Raw genomic sequence first — 18,699 nt, 5'->3', positions numbered from 1 at the left:
TAAAACAAATCCTGTTTTAATAGAGAAAGTAGAATTGTTTATATATAACATGGTCTATGCTATAGACTATACCCAACATTTGTCCTAATTTTCTCTGCACCTCTGTCATGTCAAAGTTTGGCAATCAGGATTGGATGAAATACTTTGCTCCGGTTGTTTATAAAAAATTTAATTTTATGGTTATTGTGCGTTTTGTTAAACATTTAGACACACTTTTTAATACACTATTATATGAATGTTATTGAATATTTTTTTAATTTAAATTGTTTTAACTCCGCAGAAATGCACAGTGACTTCAAACTTTCATATCAAATAACCGACCATCTCCTGGCGGCCGGTATTAATAATAAAGGAATAACAGTTCTTTAAATTTTAAGTAATTTATGTTAATGCCTTGGAGAGTATTTTCGCTAAGTTTTAATAATTATCAGGTATTTTTAATAGTCTTTTTTGGGCCATTCAATTAATATCTATTACTTCCTTTTCCCCCCAGATTACAGATGGTAAACATATGTGCCTTAGTATAAAACACTGTTTATCCACCTGCTGAAAGTGGACAAGCTCTTCCATCATCTTTGGTTTGATATAAAAAAAAAAATAAAGTGTATATTGCTTTTCCTTTATATATACAGGTTGGCACTAATGGGCTTCCGTATTATTTTGACTGGATTCTATAATGAATTTCAGCACATTAGCTGAAGTGGTCAGTGTTATGGAATAATTGGGTTAAAGATTCCCACAGCAAATCTGGATTCTAAAAATAGATTTTCAACAACAACTAGCTGCAGCTAATGAGAGCAGCAGGTGTTTGTGTTAGGGAGTATTCTAGGTCAATTATAAATAAACTTCAGATGGAAAGATTAGATCCGCTTAACATGCTTGAACATATATTCATACGCAGTAATTGTACATCATACAGATATTTAATCAAAAATTTCTTTAAAAGCATGAAGGCATAAATAATGTTACAGTAGGAAATTTTATACAGTTTTTACCTTTTATAAATTTTATTATTTTATACAAGTTTATACAATCACTCAAATCAAAGCATTTTTTGCTAGAACTATAATATTTGGCGTATGGATCACCTTGATGAATGCGTGATAAATTTTACAGCTCTGAAACGGCTTTGTCGACAGGGAGTAGCTCGCGAGCCAACTCAAAAACAATCTCAATACATCCATTGGATTTGACATGCATTACATTCAAGCCTTATGATCTCAAACTCAAAGGGACGGAGAAACAAAAATTGAGATATCCAGAGATTTAAGATATAGAGGATAAAATGCAGAATAAGTCATTGGGACTTCCAAATCACTTTGGCATATCCATAGTAACATTAGTAATGGAGATATTGGTGTTAGATATACTCAAGATCAAGTGTATATGATTTAGATGATAGTTGACATAGAAACAGCTGATTTTAAAGAAACATGCAAGTTGTCATCCTCATACATGACAATAGGCATACTAAGAAATAAGATTTCACATAAAATTAAAATTTTTTATGGCCTTCCTACACCCTGGTTCATTTTTCTCTCCTCGTAATTAATGAATAGGCCAAACCTTCTGATATAATAACAACCAAATAAAGACACAAAGAAATTCTGGAAATGACTGGTCTGGATATTGATAATTATTGATTGTATAACTTTACAAAAATCTTTCAAAACATCAATAGAGTTGTTTTCAAAACAATTAAAACTTAAAACCATATTCATTATCAATAACATGTTTGAAAAATATATGGTGTCACTGTTAATTAGCCTGGTTTGATAGAAATCCAACATTTGACAATTGTTTCATAATAGGCACATCTTTTGTTTACGCTGCGAATGAGTTTATAACAAATTGTTTCATCATGTCACGAAATACTACTTAGCAAGTTTAGCAAAATAATTAGAGGTAAATTATGTCAAAAATATTTTTGTGGGAAATTACTATTTTAAGTTCTCATCTGAAAGACCTGCAACTTTCACCACCTATTTAATTTATCAAATTAGATCAGTCGCAGCTGACATTTAAACTTATGACCTTCCAAAAATGGAGCGAGCACTCTACTGAGCTACCATGACAGTCCGGTTCTGCCCATGGTTTAGAAGATTGTTTACAGAATTTTTTCTTTATATTTTAATGTAAAACCTTGATTTCCCATTTTGGCCCCCCTACCCCCATGGTCCAAGATTTGAACAATTATTTATCTACACTACCTCAGAAAGCTTACACATAAGATTCAGCTTTTCTGCTTCAGTGGTTCTCTAGAAGAAAGATTCTAAAGATTGTTCCTTTATATTTCAATACAGAGATTTCAAAGAGGCAAAATTTTATATACATGTTTTGATTTATCAGATTCTACTGATATAAAATATCATAACACTGCTGTTATCAAATTTTGATTGCCTTTAACAGTAAACAATACTCAGTGAAATGAGACGGAGCCCCAATATTTTTTTTTATTTATTTTATTTTTTTTTTGCATTTGACATTTGCTACTTTTTAAAAAATTTAGTGGTTAATGAATTCTGTGGGATGTAAGTTTTTTTTAAGTTCTCAATACATGTATTTCAAAATGGTTAAAAAGTGTGTCTGAAAATTGAAAATAACATGGAAAATAAGATCATTCAGTCACCTAAAAAAGAAAGGGTGAATCAGTGAGCATTGTTGCCCATGTGCCTATTGGTATGTAATTCTATCTTTGGATTTGCATTGTCCATCTTTGCCCCAAGGGTCATGGTTTGAACCTTCAAATTGGGCCTCAATACATATGGTAGCTTACACAAATTTGGCCAAGGTAAAGAAAATCTGCAAGTTCATGAGCCTTAGAAAAAAAGATCCTTGGCCTAATGGCAAATCAAGCAATATGCATAATTCATTAATTCATATGTATGAGTTTTATGTAATATCTTCAATATAAATTTCAATAAAGTGCCACACACAGCATGATACGCCCATCAAAAAATTACAATTATCTTAAACAGTTTAGAGTGCAAGAATATCATGTCAACCTTGATTCCAAGATTTCCATGATTTTTCCATCCCTTAAAATATTTGTTTATCCATCCCTGTGCTGTAGGCATCAATTATAACAAATATTACATCATTGATAGATTTCAATACTGGTTGTGTTAGACTTTGTCAAATGCCCATCATATTAAACAATATCAAATTAGTCTTAACAACTTAATCTATACCTAATTCATTTTGAAAATAAATTCTAAGGCTGGCCATCAAATGACTTATGCTATAAACTAACCAACAGTTCTAATTCCCAAAGGATATAGATAAGACTGCTTGATCTGAGATGCTCTAAAGAAATGATTGAGACAGCTAGCCTTCCTACATTGAACTCATTAATTAATCTTTGACTGGATGCTTGTCTACTCATTACTCCCAAGATATTAATGGATCTGCACTTTCTACCCTAAAACACTTTTAAAACATATAAAACATTCCCTGATTTTTCTGAGATTTAATGTCAGACAGGTTTTATATTTAATTCATAAGAACAAGTAGGCATGCTGATTCAATCCCATCCCATAAAATTAGTTTTTAAATTAATATTATATAATATAAGATTAGTTTATTATGCAATATCAAATTAATTTTAATTACTTTTCATCAAATTCATTTTAAAAATTAGGCTAGCCAACAAGAGCTATTTTTAATCCAACAGGCTTCTGCCCATTTGCCCAATTCCCAAGGGATATAGATAACACCTGCTTGGTTAGAGATGCTCTAGCAGTTAGCACCTCACACTAAACTCATTAATTTCTCTCTAATTTGACATGCAAATTTCAGCTATCAAAATTCTTCTTTACCAGTGCTTGATAATTATGCCCATGGGACAAACTGCATAAATTCCTCTCATTAACATTGACATTTGTTAGAGATTGCTGTAAAGTATATGATGAAAAAATTCTAAAAAGTTTTTACTTGATTTAAGGTGGCTCATTACATCTACAGTTTATTTTAGATTCCATTACAGCACCACTTATAATGTAGATGTCAAATATCCAAATGGAGGTATTGATATCAAAAATTTTTTATAGAGAATTTTTTGGCTTTTGTCTAATTTTAGTGAAATGTTTTATTTCCAGTTTATTATTACCAGAACTTCAGAACTTTCAGTGCCTAATGATGGACATCCTCTTTAACATGTCATTAATTGATAGAGCTCACTGATTCACTATGAAATTGCACATTACTTGTTTGGCGAAGATTTGGATGTTGTTTTCTTTTGTTTCTGCTTAAAAGCAATCCTTCTTGGTTTATGCATAATGAATCTGTTACTTTGTTTTCACTGTTTACAACACCGCATGTTTCATCTATTTTTAAAGCGTTTTAAAGGTCAGAGTCATATTATAGAGGTACCTGTACAATTCAATTTATTTTTTTGTGTAGTACGTCATCAAAAAGTGGTGTAATGAGCCTCCTTAACACTTTTTAATATGGATACAACTATATTTTTTACATTTTTTAGGATTATGAAATTGAAAATTTAAAAGACTTAGTTTTTTAAAAAATTTCACTTAAATTAAAGGTCACAGTGACCTTGAAATAGGTCACGACACACCTTCTACCTAAGATGCATACTTTTGCCAAGTTTGATAGCTCTAGGTCTAATAGTTTTCTATTTATGAGCCAGGCAGGATTTTTCCATATTTGGCCATAGCATCTTTATTAAAGATCAGAGCAACCTACTTTTTGTGCGCGACACACCGTCTACCCTAGATGTATCAGCTGACAAAGTTTGATAATCCTAGGCCTAATAGTATTGAAGTTATGAGCCGGACACGAATGAACAGACGGACGGACGGACATGAAACCTATAACATAATACGTCCCGTCTTAAGGATAGATGATACAAACATATTTTTTCTTTGAAAAAGATTAAATATCATGTCACAAGTTTAGAAAAGTGGATGGTTCTTAGATTTTTTTCTCCGAAGAACTGGAATATTAAAAAGACTTGAAAAATATAAGTAATATTGCAATGAAAACACAAATATAGACAAATCACATTCAGTAAAGGTTTACAGGTGAAAATAAATTTCAGAATATGTTATCATGTCGCTAAAAGTGTAATATAAACTTAAGAAAAATATACCGACCAGGTGAATTTTATTAGGAAAAGCTAAATGGTTAAAATCAGCCTATGTGATATTACCAATTTTTAGTAATTTCGATCTTCCTAATAAAATTCACCTGGCTTGGTATATTTTTCTAAGGTTTATATTACACTTTTAGCGCCAGGATAACATATTCTGAAATTTATTTTCACCTGTAAACCTTTACTGAATGTGATTTTCTATATTCGTTTTTATATTGAAATATTACTAATATTTTCCAAATCTATTTCATTTTCCAGTTCTTCGCAGGGGTTCAAATTTTTTTTTGTCACGGTCAAGTCCAGGACTTGAAGAGTAAATTTTAGGCAAGTCCGAGGAAGAAATTTCAGAGTCCATATTTACCTATACATCATTAAATTTATGTAACTTATAATTTATTTTCATTTGTTGCACTGAATGAATAAAGACTATATGTGTTAATATATGTTTTATTTTTCCTACATAAACTGTCATATAGTCATACATGAGTATTTCAACACAATACCAGACTGATAGATTACTGGTACATTACAATAACTTTTACAAATACTCACTACTGAATAAACCATCTGTTACAATAAATAGAAATAAGAATGTGCTGTAAGTCACAGCTAAAAACGAAATTTAACAAACTCATTGCCGTTTGTCATATAGGAGGAAACATGAGGAATTGCGTAAAAGCAAGAGTCTAACCGCAACGGAAAATAAAAAAAAAAACGGATTGTATTCGTAATGTTTTATGGGTATTTTAACGCCCACAAACCCACATTTTTACTTAATACAATTGAGAATTTGCTTTATTTTTAGCTTTACGATCATTTTTAAGATAAACAAGAAACATAGCCAAGTCCCAGGACTTTGGCGAATTCTAAATGGCGAGTCCGGATCCGGAATTTGTTAGTCCGGGACGTCGGGCTTAAGGATTTTTGAACCCCTGCTTCGGAGAAAAAATTCTAAGAACCATCCACTTTTCTAAACTTGTGACGTGGTATTTAATCTTTTTCAAAGAAAAAATTTGTTTGTATCATCTGTCCTTAAGACGGGCGTATAAAAATTCAATATTATATTACTTATTAATAATCACTTTCATTTACATTCTAAATATTGCATATATGTGTAAATCAAAATCTAATGGATCTTTATTTTAATAATTAGTTTACCGTAATTTCGGGATTATAGGTCGATGGGGTATATAGGTCGAAAGGCTCATTTTCAGCCTTAATTTTTGAAAAATCCTAAGATAGGTCGAACTTACTATATAGGACGAGGCTTTGTTTCCAGTTTTCTAAAGATTCTTACGCAGATCAGGCCTTTCAAAATCTGCCGGTACCCGGTACTTTTACCCGGTTGGATCCGTTCATGGTACCGGCCAAAATATTCAGTAGAGAAAAAAAATCGCGTAAAAATACGATAGGCTCTACCATGTTTTACACAAGTTTACGTAGCTTTGTATCATTCTTAGTCCGTAATGGTATCTAATAACGTTTTTGATTGGTTAGTCATCAAGATTATTAAAGCGTTTGAATAAATGAAACAAAAGAGATTGCGTAACGCGTCTTATAGATCTTTGTCGAAAACGAAAGTAGATTTCGATCCGTCAAATTCCAAATTCCTCCGTCGCTGATTTTGACAAAAGCTAATGGCTATGGATATATTTTAAATAAATACGGCCAAAAAAATTAAAAATAGGAATCCAGGTGTCAGAAATGAAAGTGTCAATTTAAAGCCATGGTAATGAGTTTCACAAAAGATTTTAAGATACAAGGAACCAGACCGCGGAAAGTCTTCAACACAATGGGGAACCGGAGTCGGTTATCTTATCTTGTATCGGTAGGGGGCGCCACAGGAAAATGCGGTCCATTACAAAAGTGATAAAACCTGAGAAGATGGATAATCAGCATCCATTCTCGAATACGATATCGGAAAGCACACACGTTTCAGTTACAATCCTTAATTTACTATGGCATCTAATTGTGGTGATATGACTATACCTGAACTTAAGAACGAGTTAGAAAAGTTTGGAGCAAAGAAATCAGGAAGGAAGTGGGAACTTGTGGAGAGGTAAATAAACATACGATGTTTTCATGCAAATCCAAGTAAACAATATTAATAACACAGTAAATAATTATCAATGGTGTGTAAAAGATTAACATTAAGTCAAATTGACAGTAAATATCAGAATTACCTCGTTTAAGAAACTAATTCTTAAATAATCTGCAACTTTAGCGTGTTAGATTTTTAACTTGAATTTCCTCGGTAATTCTAACATCGATCTCATATTGCTTGGTGCTTGCAGTAAAATAAGAATACTTCTCTACATTTTTATTATGAAGCAGTATTATTATTTCCTGATTGTTGCAGCTATGTTTCACTCAAAATATGCATGAAAAAGAATTAAATATGCTTATTTTATTGCAGACTTGAAGCCTACAGAAGAAATGCACATTGTGCTAAGACCGATGTTTATGGACCTGAATTTATGATGATGACGCCAGATCCACAACTCTACAAGGACCTTCATGGTGACAAGACCTTTCCAGGTTGCACAGAGGCAGAAATTTCCACTTTCTTGTCGAAGTTTAATAAGACAACTGATAAGAAAGGAAGGGATATGTACAACGATGGGTTTATCCAGTATGTGAGGGTGACATTTCATGATTCAAATTGGTTCGTTAGAAGTAGTGTAAAAGCTTCAATGATGAAGTCTGTGAAATATGTTGTTGACATTATGATAGGAAAAGACAGAAGTGTTATAGAGTCTCAATGTGAATGTGCGGCAGGCATGGGACCCGATGCACATTGCAAGCATGTCTGTGCTGTACTTTTTTCATGTGCAGATTTTGTTAAGCATGGGACATACAAAACAGAACTCACCTGCACACAGAGGTTACAAACTTTTCATCGTGCTAAGCCCCATAAAGGAAGCCCTATGAAAGCAAGACAGTTGGACATGCCAGGCTGTGACGAAGTATGCAATAATGACTATGACCCTCGTCCAGTTGAATTTAGAGGCAATCCGAGATACCAGTCTTACTTTAGAAATGTGTGCTTGAATTACCCAGGTATTAGTAAGACTCCAATTTTTCAGCTGTATGAGCCTGTAAACATGAAAGCTTACAACCTGGACCATGACTATCTAAAAGACACGTTTAGTGAAAATCATTTGAAACTTTTAAATGTATCAGAAATTTCAGAGGAGAATGCACGTCAAGTTATGATAAAAACAGCTACACAAGCGGCCAACGACCTTTGGTTTGAGGAACGTTGCAAACGTCTTCATTCTTCGGTATTCGGGAGATTATGTAAAGCAACTGATCGAACTGATAAGGTGAAACTTGCTGACTTTTTAACAACAAAGGCACAAAAAATTAATGCTAAACCTATTCTTCATGGAAGAAAATACGAAAAAGAAGCTGTGAAGAAGTACCAGGAAATTTCGGGACGCACAGTTTACAATAGTGGAATTTGTGTCAGTCTGGACTCCCCTCATTTAGCAGCAACCCCAGATGGTATTATTGACGATGACACCTTGATTGAAGTTAAGTGTCCATATGTGGCAAGAAACAGTTTTATTTCCTCAAAAACAGTTCCTTATATCAAGCAGTCTGGAAGTAAATTTTATTTGAATAAAACCCATGACTATTACTATCAGGTCCAAGGACAACTTTACTGTGCAGAGAAAAATGAGTGTATATTTGTTGTGTATACTTTCAATGACTTTTTGTTCTTTGCAATAGAAAGGGATGATAAATTTATTGATGAGATGAAGAAAAAATTGAATGAATTCTATGAAGATTTTTTTAAGTCTGCTCTATTGGAAAAAACTTTTTTCAAGACATATGATGGAAAATGTAGTTGCAATAAAGAAAAATGAAATAAAGACTTTTTTCTCTTATTATGTCATTTTTAATACCAAGTTATGCATAAGATGGCACTATGCAATTCTTAAAATTACACAACATGAAACAAACATAGATTATTTCTGAAGAAAGTTTTGTTTCAGAACTATTCATAGGCTCAGTCAGAATTTTGAATGTTTTTGCAAGTCCAATGATCCTCTCAATGTGCACACGTTTGCTGGATATTTTTCGGTCCTCAATCACAGTAGCACATGACATTCTGTTTTTCTTTTTGAAAAATGTTGGTGTATTTATTTGAATGTTCCTGTGTACAAACATATCCTGCACATTGAAACCTTTGTCCGCCATTATTGAATCTCCAGAATTGCACATTTCTAACAGCCTACTTCTTTCAACTATTTGACGGTCACTTGTGGATCCCCCATAAGCTGTAGAAATATAAGATGTTAATCCACCTGGTGTCGCTCCTACAAGAACTTTTACCGTGTTACGGTTTTTATAGGTAGAATACGTTGCTTGCTGTGGCTTTGGTAACTTTGGTCTTTTAATTGGACACTCTGTGCCATCTATTATCACTCTAGTATTTGGAAATTTTGTTTTAAAATCTGATGGACAGTAATATTTTACAAGATACTTTGTAGGCCAAATGTCGATTTCCTGCCATTGCTTACTCATGAATAAAATCCATGTAAAAAATATATTTGATACAGTCTTTTCGGAAACTCCAAATAATCTTGAAAGTTCAAAATTGGTCGTATGGCGCCGTAACTTGCAGAGGACTAAGAAAAATTGGTCAGGAACACTTATGTTTGAAACCTTATGATAAATATAATTCAAACAGTGAGCTGCAGGTCCTAAGGTTCTTAAAACAAAATAAAATTTAGTTAGAGTTTCCAATCCAGTATAGAAATTTACTCCAGCATCATCATTTGTAAAGTTTTCAATACTCATAGGGGGATACCGAGGAGTTTGTGTCTGTACATCAAAAAATTTAACGTCAGATTTCTGAACAGTGACTTGAATTTCTTCAGCCAAAATTTGGGTAGAGTTAGATACAATTTCCTCGGATACTTGCAGATCATCAGCTGATGTATAGATGAATTCATCTATGGAAGACGAAGCAGAAAATTCTTCTGCTAGTTTTCGTTTGATGCCTCTGGACTTGGCTCTGTCGGCTCGTTCATGTGAATGTGGACTTGGCTCTACCCAGGGAAAAATGCTTGGCACTGCAGTTTTCTTCAATCTTTTACTTAAAGGAGTAGTTCCTAAGAATTAAATTATTTAATATATCAATACTTGTTCATAGTACTAGATTATTTATTAAATAATTAATTTATAATTTGAACTAACTTTTTAAAGCAAATAAAACAAATATAAATTTACTAAAATATTTTTATTATTACAAGTATTATTGTTATAAAATTGATGTTACAAAACATGCCCATGTGTTTATTAATTCAACTAAACAGGTCAAATTTGTTTTTAAGCAGGGTGCTAATTAGACATCAATGTCAAAACACAGTATCTTGTACTGGTAGATATGCATAAATTATCAGGCAACAGCATGTGTTCTTTTAGACATGCCTTGTGTTTATATTGTTAAAAGATAATGCGTTTGTAATAAATGACCAGTAATTGAAGTTGTCAGTGGGGAGTCTGCATGTGGCAGTGTCTGTAACGTTATCAGATTACTTCGTATGAGAGGTAAACAAGGGATTCGATATTTCAGTGCATTTCATCTAAGCAAATAAGGCATAAACATTGCTCAGAATAAAATCTATTAACATTACTTTGCACATGCTTATCAAAGATTTCAAAATAAATAAATAAATATTGTTACCATGCTGGGTTTCAGTCAAATAGTCGTCTGATTTAAAATGTGCTCTGCAAACAACAGCATGAGTTGACGGAGTCCAGCTTTGAAAACGAGTTTCACCACGTTTTATTGCGTGTATCCATGCTTTTCTTCTTAACGGATCTGTTGGAAATATATGGCCACCCCGATTACTACAATTCGGCACACAACAACAAGTTTCAGGCATGTTTTACGAGCATGTGTTTGACAGCAGATTGTTTACGTTTTTCTTCGATCGGTAACTACTGATAAGGCGCGAGGGTGTTCCGATACAGGACCGTGTTTGCCTGTGGCGCCCTCTAAAGAAAAGATAATCGGAGCAGGTTCCTAATTGACCGATAGAGAAACCGACATGAACAATAGGTAGTTCTTTGACCACCTCTGTACATTTTAATAGCCTCAACTCTTCAAATTTAAGTGTCAAAATCCGCAGCTGAGACGATATAAATTACTTACAGTCTTAATTATCTGCAACTTTCTGATGAAACAAAAGGACATAAAACAGAAACTATTTCTTTTGCCATACATTTAATTCTTCGATTCAGCAGTTTCCTAGTGGTCAAGAGAATGACCTTGCGGACGTTTACTTTCTTCCCAGTATTGTAACCATATCCAGTAAAGTGATGGAGTCATATCTAAATTTTTTTTGTCTCCAGTCTTGATGTCATCTTTGTGTAATTTACACAAGTATATTATTTATGTACATGTACCAGTGCATGAAAAATATGCTGAATTTATTGGTACATGCTATGCATCATGTAGTGCTTCTTCTAATTTTTTTTTAATCTGCACTTTACTGTAGATCAAAAATGAATACATTTAATGCAAATACAATTTCATTTCTCTTTTATTAAATTTAAATTTTGAATTTCCATTTCCTTTCATGACTCAATAATTTTTTTTATATTTAAAACATACCACTTACAACTCAAACCTTGCAAAATTTTTTGAACAAATTTATATAAACAAATATAGCATAGAACTTAGACATTTTACCTAAATCTTATTGTTACTCTGCTCAAATAACTAATTTTTCTATGTAATTCCACCCATCCAGTGCTACACTTCACATGTAATGTGTATTGACCAAAAATAAACTTGAAAACATGGCATAAAAATAACACTGATAGCAGCATACTTCTATGTGTCTAGAAACCAGGAAATGCTGTCTGGTGGCTTCTAAATTTCAAAATTTTTCCGGGGGGGCATGCCCCCGGACCCCCCTAGAAGGCTCACGCCTTCGGCGTTCGCCGAGTGGTACCTCCTATTTTTGATAAAGTACCACCTGGTTCAAATCTTTTTGAAAGCCCTGCGCAGATACAATGTATGAGAACAGGTAAACCCCTAAAATTACATGGATTATTCTGTGACATGAACGTATTAAGATAATAAACAGGTATTTTAATGAGTGCAGCATTTAAATAAATTTTTTTAACAAATGTAGTTAAAACTTATTTGAATTGTGTTACTACTTATTTTTCTCCAACTTGCCTGTTCAATGCCTCTGTAGCTTCACACTGTTGTTAAATCAGAGGCATAAATAACACGTAAATACGTCACTATTTTACAGCTATAATTCGGGAAATACCCGAGACCAAAGAATAGTAATTCCAATTTCAGAACAACTTGGACACATTCCTAATAAATCTTATTCACACATTATTTGCCGGTGGACAACAATTACTTTAATCTCCGCCATTTTTATTTTTCTTCTCCAGGGATTTGCTAAAACATGCAAATGACCATTGAATGTATATATCCAGCAACAGTAAAGAATTGAAACCATATTAACACTCAATTAGTTTAATTTATAAATTTAATTGAGAGTACATTCACCATTTGACTGTCAACATGAATTTCACGGCTTTGTTTGTTCAATGATGTGTAACACTAATACCCTATATTTACATTTGCCAATGCCTTTCCTTATATGACAATACTAAAAAAATGAAATTCAATTTTCGATGACATGCAGTCGGTCACATGATCAGACTTTCTTGCGTATGGAAAGCAAACTGCACATGCAATTTGGATAGTTCCGACTGTGACGTCACATAACGTCGTAGTAACGTTACGTTGCATTTCAAAATCTACGGTCTTAATCACGCCTTTATTTGTTTGTAAAATGAATGAAAACGTAAAATATAAATATAAGAAATAAAATCTCATTTTTTAGAGTTTCATTGGGGTATGACATGAAGTCGGTATGTGATCAAATCTACTATAACGCCCTTCGGGCGTTATAGAATTTGATCACGTGACCGACTTCATGTCATACCCCAATGCAACTCTAAAAATGATATCTTATTTCTTAAATAACGGCACGTGGGTTTGTTAATCATGCCCCGCAGGCATTTATAAACCAACACAGGTGTTTACACCTTTGCGTATACAGTGTAAATCCTTTATTTGTCAGACAATTTAAATTCAGTTAGAAGCCAATCTTTGTATACCGGTATTTGAATGTACTTCTTGTGTACGAAGAAGCTTTTAATAAACCTTATAATATTAGTTAAACTTATATTACTGTCTTAATTTATATTTCTTTCGCCCGTATTTATTACCAATTCTTTGCTTGTAAATATCAATAAAATTATTTTTTATCATCCGCATATAAATGGTAAAATCACTACAGTTATGATCGTGAAAACTTTCCGTATTTTAAATTTTGATACGGTTGCGGTTTTACTTTTAGTACATGATCGCGACTTCCTAACTTCACAAGATGGATACCGCATGATGCTTATGGATAATACGTTGAGGAATTATTTAATAGATGAAGCAATGTTGTTTTCCTTTGTCATCAACGGATAATTAATGAATTTATTTTGTAAGAAAGCTATAGAATAAATATGTTATTGTTTACCGGGGCATCAATTTTTTGCGAAAAATAATGAAAAAAGTCACAAAAGTGGCACAAATTTGCTTTGAAATTGACGTAAATTTTACTTATTTGGGGGCATTTTTCGTAATAAATAGGTCGAATTTTGAATATTGGTCGACCCCAGCGGTTCTGAGAAAAAAAGTATCGACCTATATTCCGTAAATTACGGTAGGTTATTTTTAAATGTATGTTTTTCATTAAAACTTAAAATAGTGATACCCTTATTCTTTGTTTATAAAGAAGAGATTTGACAATAGTGACGTCTTTGCTCTGTTTATACTTTATAGAGAGGATGTTTAAAGAATCACTGTCTAGTTAGTATAGTATGCCAGGGCATCAACAATAGCGGGAAACATGGGATAATTTGCATAACAGACGAAGTCAGTTATGCATAAATTATCCCATGTTTCCCACTATCGTTGATGTCCCTGGCACACTATACTAACTACACCATGTAGACAGTGATTCCTTATATTTCCATTACATCGTGAAATAAAATTGTAGATTTAGACTTTAGAAATATAGATACAGATTTAAATTACACGAGGACTCCCATGCCAATTTCAATAGTCCTCACCCACTGACGTCAAACACAAAGGCAGCCGCACGAGATTTACATGCAGCTTTTGCCACATTAGCGTCCGACAGAGACAGATGCGCACGAGATTTGCATGCATATTAGGCCTCCTAAGCTCTTGACCTATCAACCTGCCTAATTTACATTCTGGTAGAATTATCAAGAAATCAACTCCGCTAACTTTCAAAGAGTTATCACAGAGAAAAAAATTAGAAATGGAAATATTTGACAATAATAGTGACGTCTTTGCTCTTTTTGTGAAGACTGAAGATTTGACAATAAATGTTACAAGGGACATAACTCTATCTAAAATGGCTTGATCATACCCAAAACAGAACATTACCTAGATATTCTTATGATAAATCTGTATACTAAATTTCACTTCAATATGTGCAACCTCTGCGAAGAAAAAAACGGAAACTGATTGTGGACGGACAGTTAGACCGACTGACTGACCAAAAGCTGCAGATTTAAAAAAGCTGAGACAGATAGATGGACAGACATGAATGCCTTACAATATTTCCACCATCTTAAAGTTCAAGGCCCAATTTCTGGGTATAATATTGATTTTTCTTTTGTTTTTCTACATTTGCAAATGTTAAAATTATGCTAAAATAATAATACTTACTTCAAATTCAACCAAGGCTTGGTGTTTTCTTGGCATCAAAACTATATAGCTGCAAAAGAACAAGTAAAATTTTTAAAACAAGTCCTTTTTTGAAGCAAGATTTACATTATAATTAGTATATATTAATGTTATACCTTGATGACATCATCATATTAAACATCAATAAAATGATCCATAAAAATCAAGCAATTCAGATAACAAATGATAAAATCTTTAACAGCTGCTAACAAATGTGCATCATTTAAAGTAATATACGCCGTATGGATGCCGATTTGTATGTGAAACAAAATGATTAAATGATTTGAAACACATAAAGTGTAATGAAAAAATAATATTTCCACAAAATTTAACTATAAAACTCGTTGTAATAACAGAACAATAAAGCAATATCTGCAATCAAGAATTCAGTCTTTTCATGAATATTGATAGAGGAAGTGCGTAAACAGTAGGTCTAAATATAGACACGTATGTCCACGGGAAATTATAGACAACGAGGCACCTTGCATTTTGACAACGATTATTAATAAAAGGTTAATATGCGTCATAACAGAGTATAGATGGTTGATACTGATTACATTTAAAGATAAGTTATATTAATAGTAACACGCCATCCATGTCAAAAGTGAGTTGTATCTCAAAGGGCTTACCTCGTTTTCTTGACGCCGTGTTTGTTTATCAATCTAAAAGTAGCGACGGCGTCACGTGGTGGATTTACTTAAAAATAGACATTATTCTCCTTGCAGGATAATAAATAATTATAACTTGATAACTTTATAACGAATTTTATTTAAATGGTGTAATTTACAGCATTTTCGTAACTTTTATTGGTAAACAAAATATATAAATTTCCAGCCGTATTTTAAAATGGCACACGTTATAGCGTATATTACTTTAAGCCACTGATTTCACCCAAAAATCACTGTTTCATCATAAAAATTTCCTGTGAATTTTCCTTCAAAAGTAAACAAAATACTTTTCATCCTATTCAAATTTTTTAAATTAGCAAAGTAATAAAAAGGATTTTTAAAAGAAATATTCTATAGTGACTTGACTGTCAATTTTTATTTTTCATTACACCAACATCTCCGACTACCTGACTGTTCCAAACTGCTGCACGGCATCCTTGAGATCCTGTTCCAATATGTTCTCTGCCAGCCCTCTGACATGAACCACTTGTGATGGGGAGGGATTCAATGGATTCTCATCCTAAAAGGAATCAGAATCACAAACTGGTATAAAATAACCCAAGAAATATTTATAAAAATACAATACAGAGTATACAAAAAGACATAGGGGCCACAATATTCACCCCAGTCACTTTAGCCCTGCTATTCTTCGGATTTAATCCTCCCATACCCACCCCAAATAACTATAGTACTGTGACAATGTTTGACACAATTTTATGGCTTTACCCTTGCCATCGGAGGTGCAGAATTTGAACAGGTTTAACTCCGCACAATTTGGGAATGTTTGCATTATAAATATGATATAGTGTGGCCCTTTTCTCTTGAAAAGGTTTTTTTTCCTACTTATATACACTCGGTCTGGTATTTTTTTTTAATACTTTGAACTGATCTGAGTTCTAAGAATTTTAGGGCTATATATAAATATAATCAGTTATTTTGTGCCCAACATATTTCTTGAATGAAATCATACATAAAGATCAGTTCTGGTCAATGTCTTGATGATACTACTGCTTGATAATATTATACCCATGCCTAACTTGATACAACAACAGTCTTCTAAATAACCCAGGAGTTCAATGCCCGGGACCTGGTAAATTTGCAAGCAAGCATGTCAAAATTGCCAAATTACACATGTGAATTTTCTTTCAGTGCATGATGTTTGCATGCATGCCAGCGCATGACGGTGGCAAGGGATAGAGTTTTTTTGAAATGTGGAAAACAATGGTTGGTTGCATCTATATTTCGATGCATTTGAAATTTTTGAAGCGATGGAATTTTTTAAGGAAAATCAATTCTGGGCACAGTTCTGCACACTAAAGGTTAGACATTTTCGTTTTCCCCAACAATTCGGCTCCGAATCGGCGAGGGGTGTAAAAAGTCGTTGCATACCTGGTAAATATGGTGTATTTATATATAAAGGGGGTATATATATCACTCTAATCAAGCATATAACGGCTTATTGATAGAAATTCAGAGGCCTGTGGTAGTAGTCACAAACAACTTTCAATATTTTAGCTTTTGTCACAAAAGAATGTTTAAAAATCACCAAATTTCACTATCATTAAAGTATTTGCATTTTATAGAAAAAATTTTAAAGCATTGGGTATAACAATATCTTACATTATCTCGTCTCTGTCGTTTTGAAACATGACCCTCGTATCCTGACGCCATCTTGACTTCTTTCGTTTTTGAGATTTTGAGATTTGGCAAGCGGTAAATCTAGTCTTCCCGACTCCCGACGCCCGACGGTCCCGGATTTGGGATTTTTAGCGATTTCTTTTTTACCGGTGCACAGAATTTATTCAAACTTTTCAGGCACATTTCCTAGGTTTAAATGAAATCATTAATGCATAGAAACTTTAGGAAACATGTGTTTTTGTTACTAAATCAGAATTATCACCTGCCAAAAAGCGGTAAATCTAGTACTCTGTTATAAATGTTAAAACCAAAAACGGACACCGATGTTTTCGTAAAATCGCGATTAGAAGCAACAAAATGAAGTATAATTTTTTAAAAAATAAGCGGAAAACCTCAGTTACATGCAAGATAATTTGTACGCACTAAAACTCACATATTTTCTCTTTTTTCAATTTAAAGTTATCATGGTTATGCTCATTACACATGTTACATGTAGGCCTATAGCGATGAGCGTAGACGTGAGGTTTCGTAGATCATAATAATGATATTATTTGGGAAGATATTTCTTCTTTAAAAAAGATAGAATTAGTATTTCAGTGTATTGGTGGTGTTAAAAAATATTAACAGTTTAACTTTATAAAATCCATAACATCAATTTAATCACTTTTAAAGTCAGGTTCCTTAAGAATTTCAATTATAGATAATTGTTTTAACATGTTAATGAAGAAGATATAATCACTTATTATAAAGCTTTATTTAAGCAGTTTTAGCTTGGGTAAAATAATTAATTTACTTATCACCCGATACAGTAAAAGTGAAGAGATATTCTGTCAAATTAAAAAAAGTAATTATGTATGGTAAACTGCCGATAAATCAAAGCTATATTAACTATGTTAACTTTTTTTTTTTTTTTTTTTTTTTTTTTTTAATTTAGTTTCATAACAAACACACAAATATACAAAACCTTTCACACATCCTTTCATACATGTTGGAAAAGAAGACACTAAGTATATTAACAATAATTAGTCAAGAACATTTTCAAAATTTGACACATTAAATAGACATTTCCAATTGGACCATCTTTTTTTATAAAAAATATTTTCTGACAGCTTTTTCTTCTAAAGTATAGTAATTGTATAGAACTCTCAAAATATCTTTGAAAACAATACAAGAGTTGTTTCTGGATTGCTGAAATAAATATTTCTTCACTAACAGAATAATCAAGTTTATAGCTACATGATCTTTTTCAAAACTACCAAAAATAACATTCTTTACATCAAATTCAATTCTTTTACCAGACTTTTGAAAAATCCAATCTGACAGTGCCAGCCAAACCACAGAAACTTGTGGACAATAAAAAAATAAATGTTTAATTGTTTCTGGTTCTTGTTCACATATTGAACAAAGTGGAGAATCTTTAATTTTAGACAAGTGTAAGTATTTATTTGTACCTAAAATTCTAT

The 18,699-nt window shown here is 32.6% G+C and overlaps 1 protein-coding gene and 1 long non-coding RNA gene across 2 annotated transcripts; both read right to left on the bottom strand.

The window, feature by feature from the left end:
• Window positions 1–8,870: 8,870 nt before the first annotated feature.
• LOC134266167 (uncharacterized) lies at window positions 8,871–11,144 on the bottom strand. Its single transcript, XM_062748399.1, has 2 exons — window positions 10,809–11,144; window positions 8,871–10,233 (listed from the first exon to the last, which is right to left on the bottom strand). The coding sequence occupies exons 1-2, from the start codon at window positions 11,008–11,010 to the stop codon at window positions 9,026–9,028; spliced, it is 1,410 nt and encodes a 469-aa protein (XP_062604383.1). The 5' UTR covers window positions 11,011–11,144; the 3' UTR covers window positions 8,871–9,025.
• A 3,767-nt stretch (window positions 11,145–14,911) lies between these two features.
• On the bottom strand, window positions 14,912–17,296 carry LOC134266166 (uncharacterized). Its single transcript, XR_009991908.1, has 3 exons — window positions 17,219–17,296; window positions 16,006–16,118; window positions 14,912–14,961 (listed from the first exon to the last, which is right to left on the bottom strand). It is a non-coding gene; the product is annotated as an uncharacterized LOC134266166 (long non-coding RNA).
• Window positions 17,297–18,699: the final 1,403 nt, after the last annotated feature.

The sequence above is a fragment of the Saccostrea cucullata genome, unplaced genomic scaffold, assembly GCF_032062105.1.
Source record: "Saccostrea cucullata isolate Sc308-1 unplaced genomic scaffold, CSIRO_AGI_Scuc_v1 ctg10091, whole genome shotgun sequence".
Taxonomy (NCBI): domain Eukaryota; kingdom Metazoa; phylum Mollusca; class Bivalvia; order Ostreida; family Ostreidae; genus Saccostrea; species Saccostrea cuccullata.
This window is presented reverse-complemented; position numbering and strand designations above follow the sequence as displayed.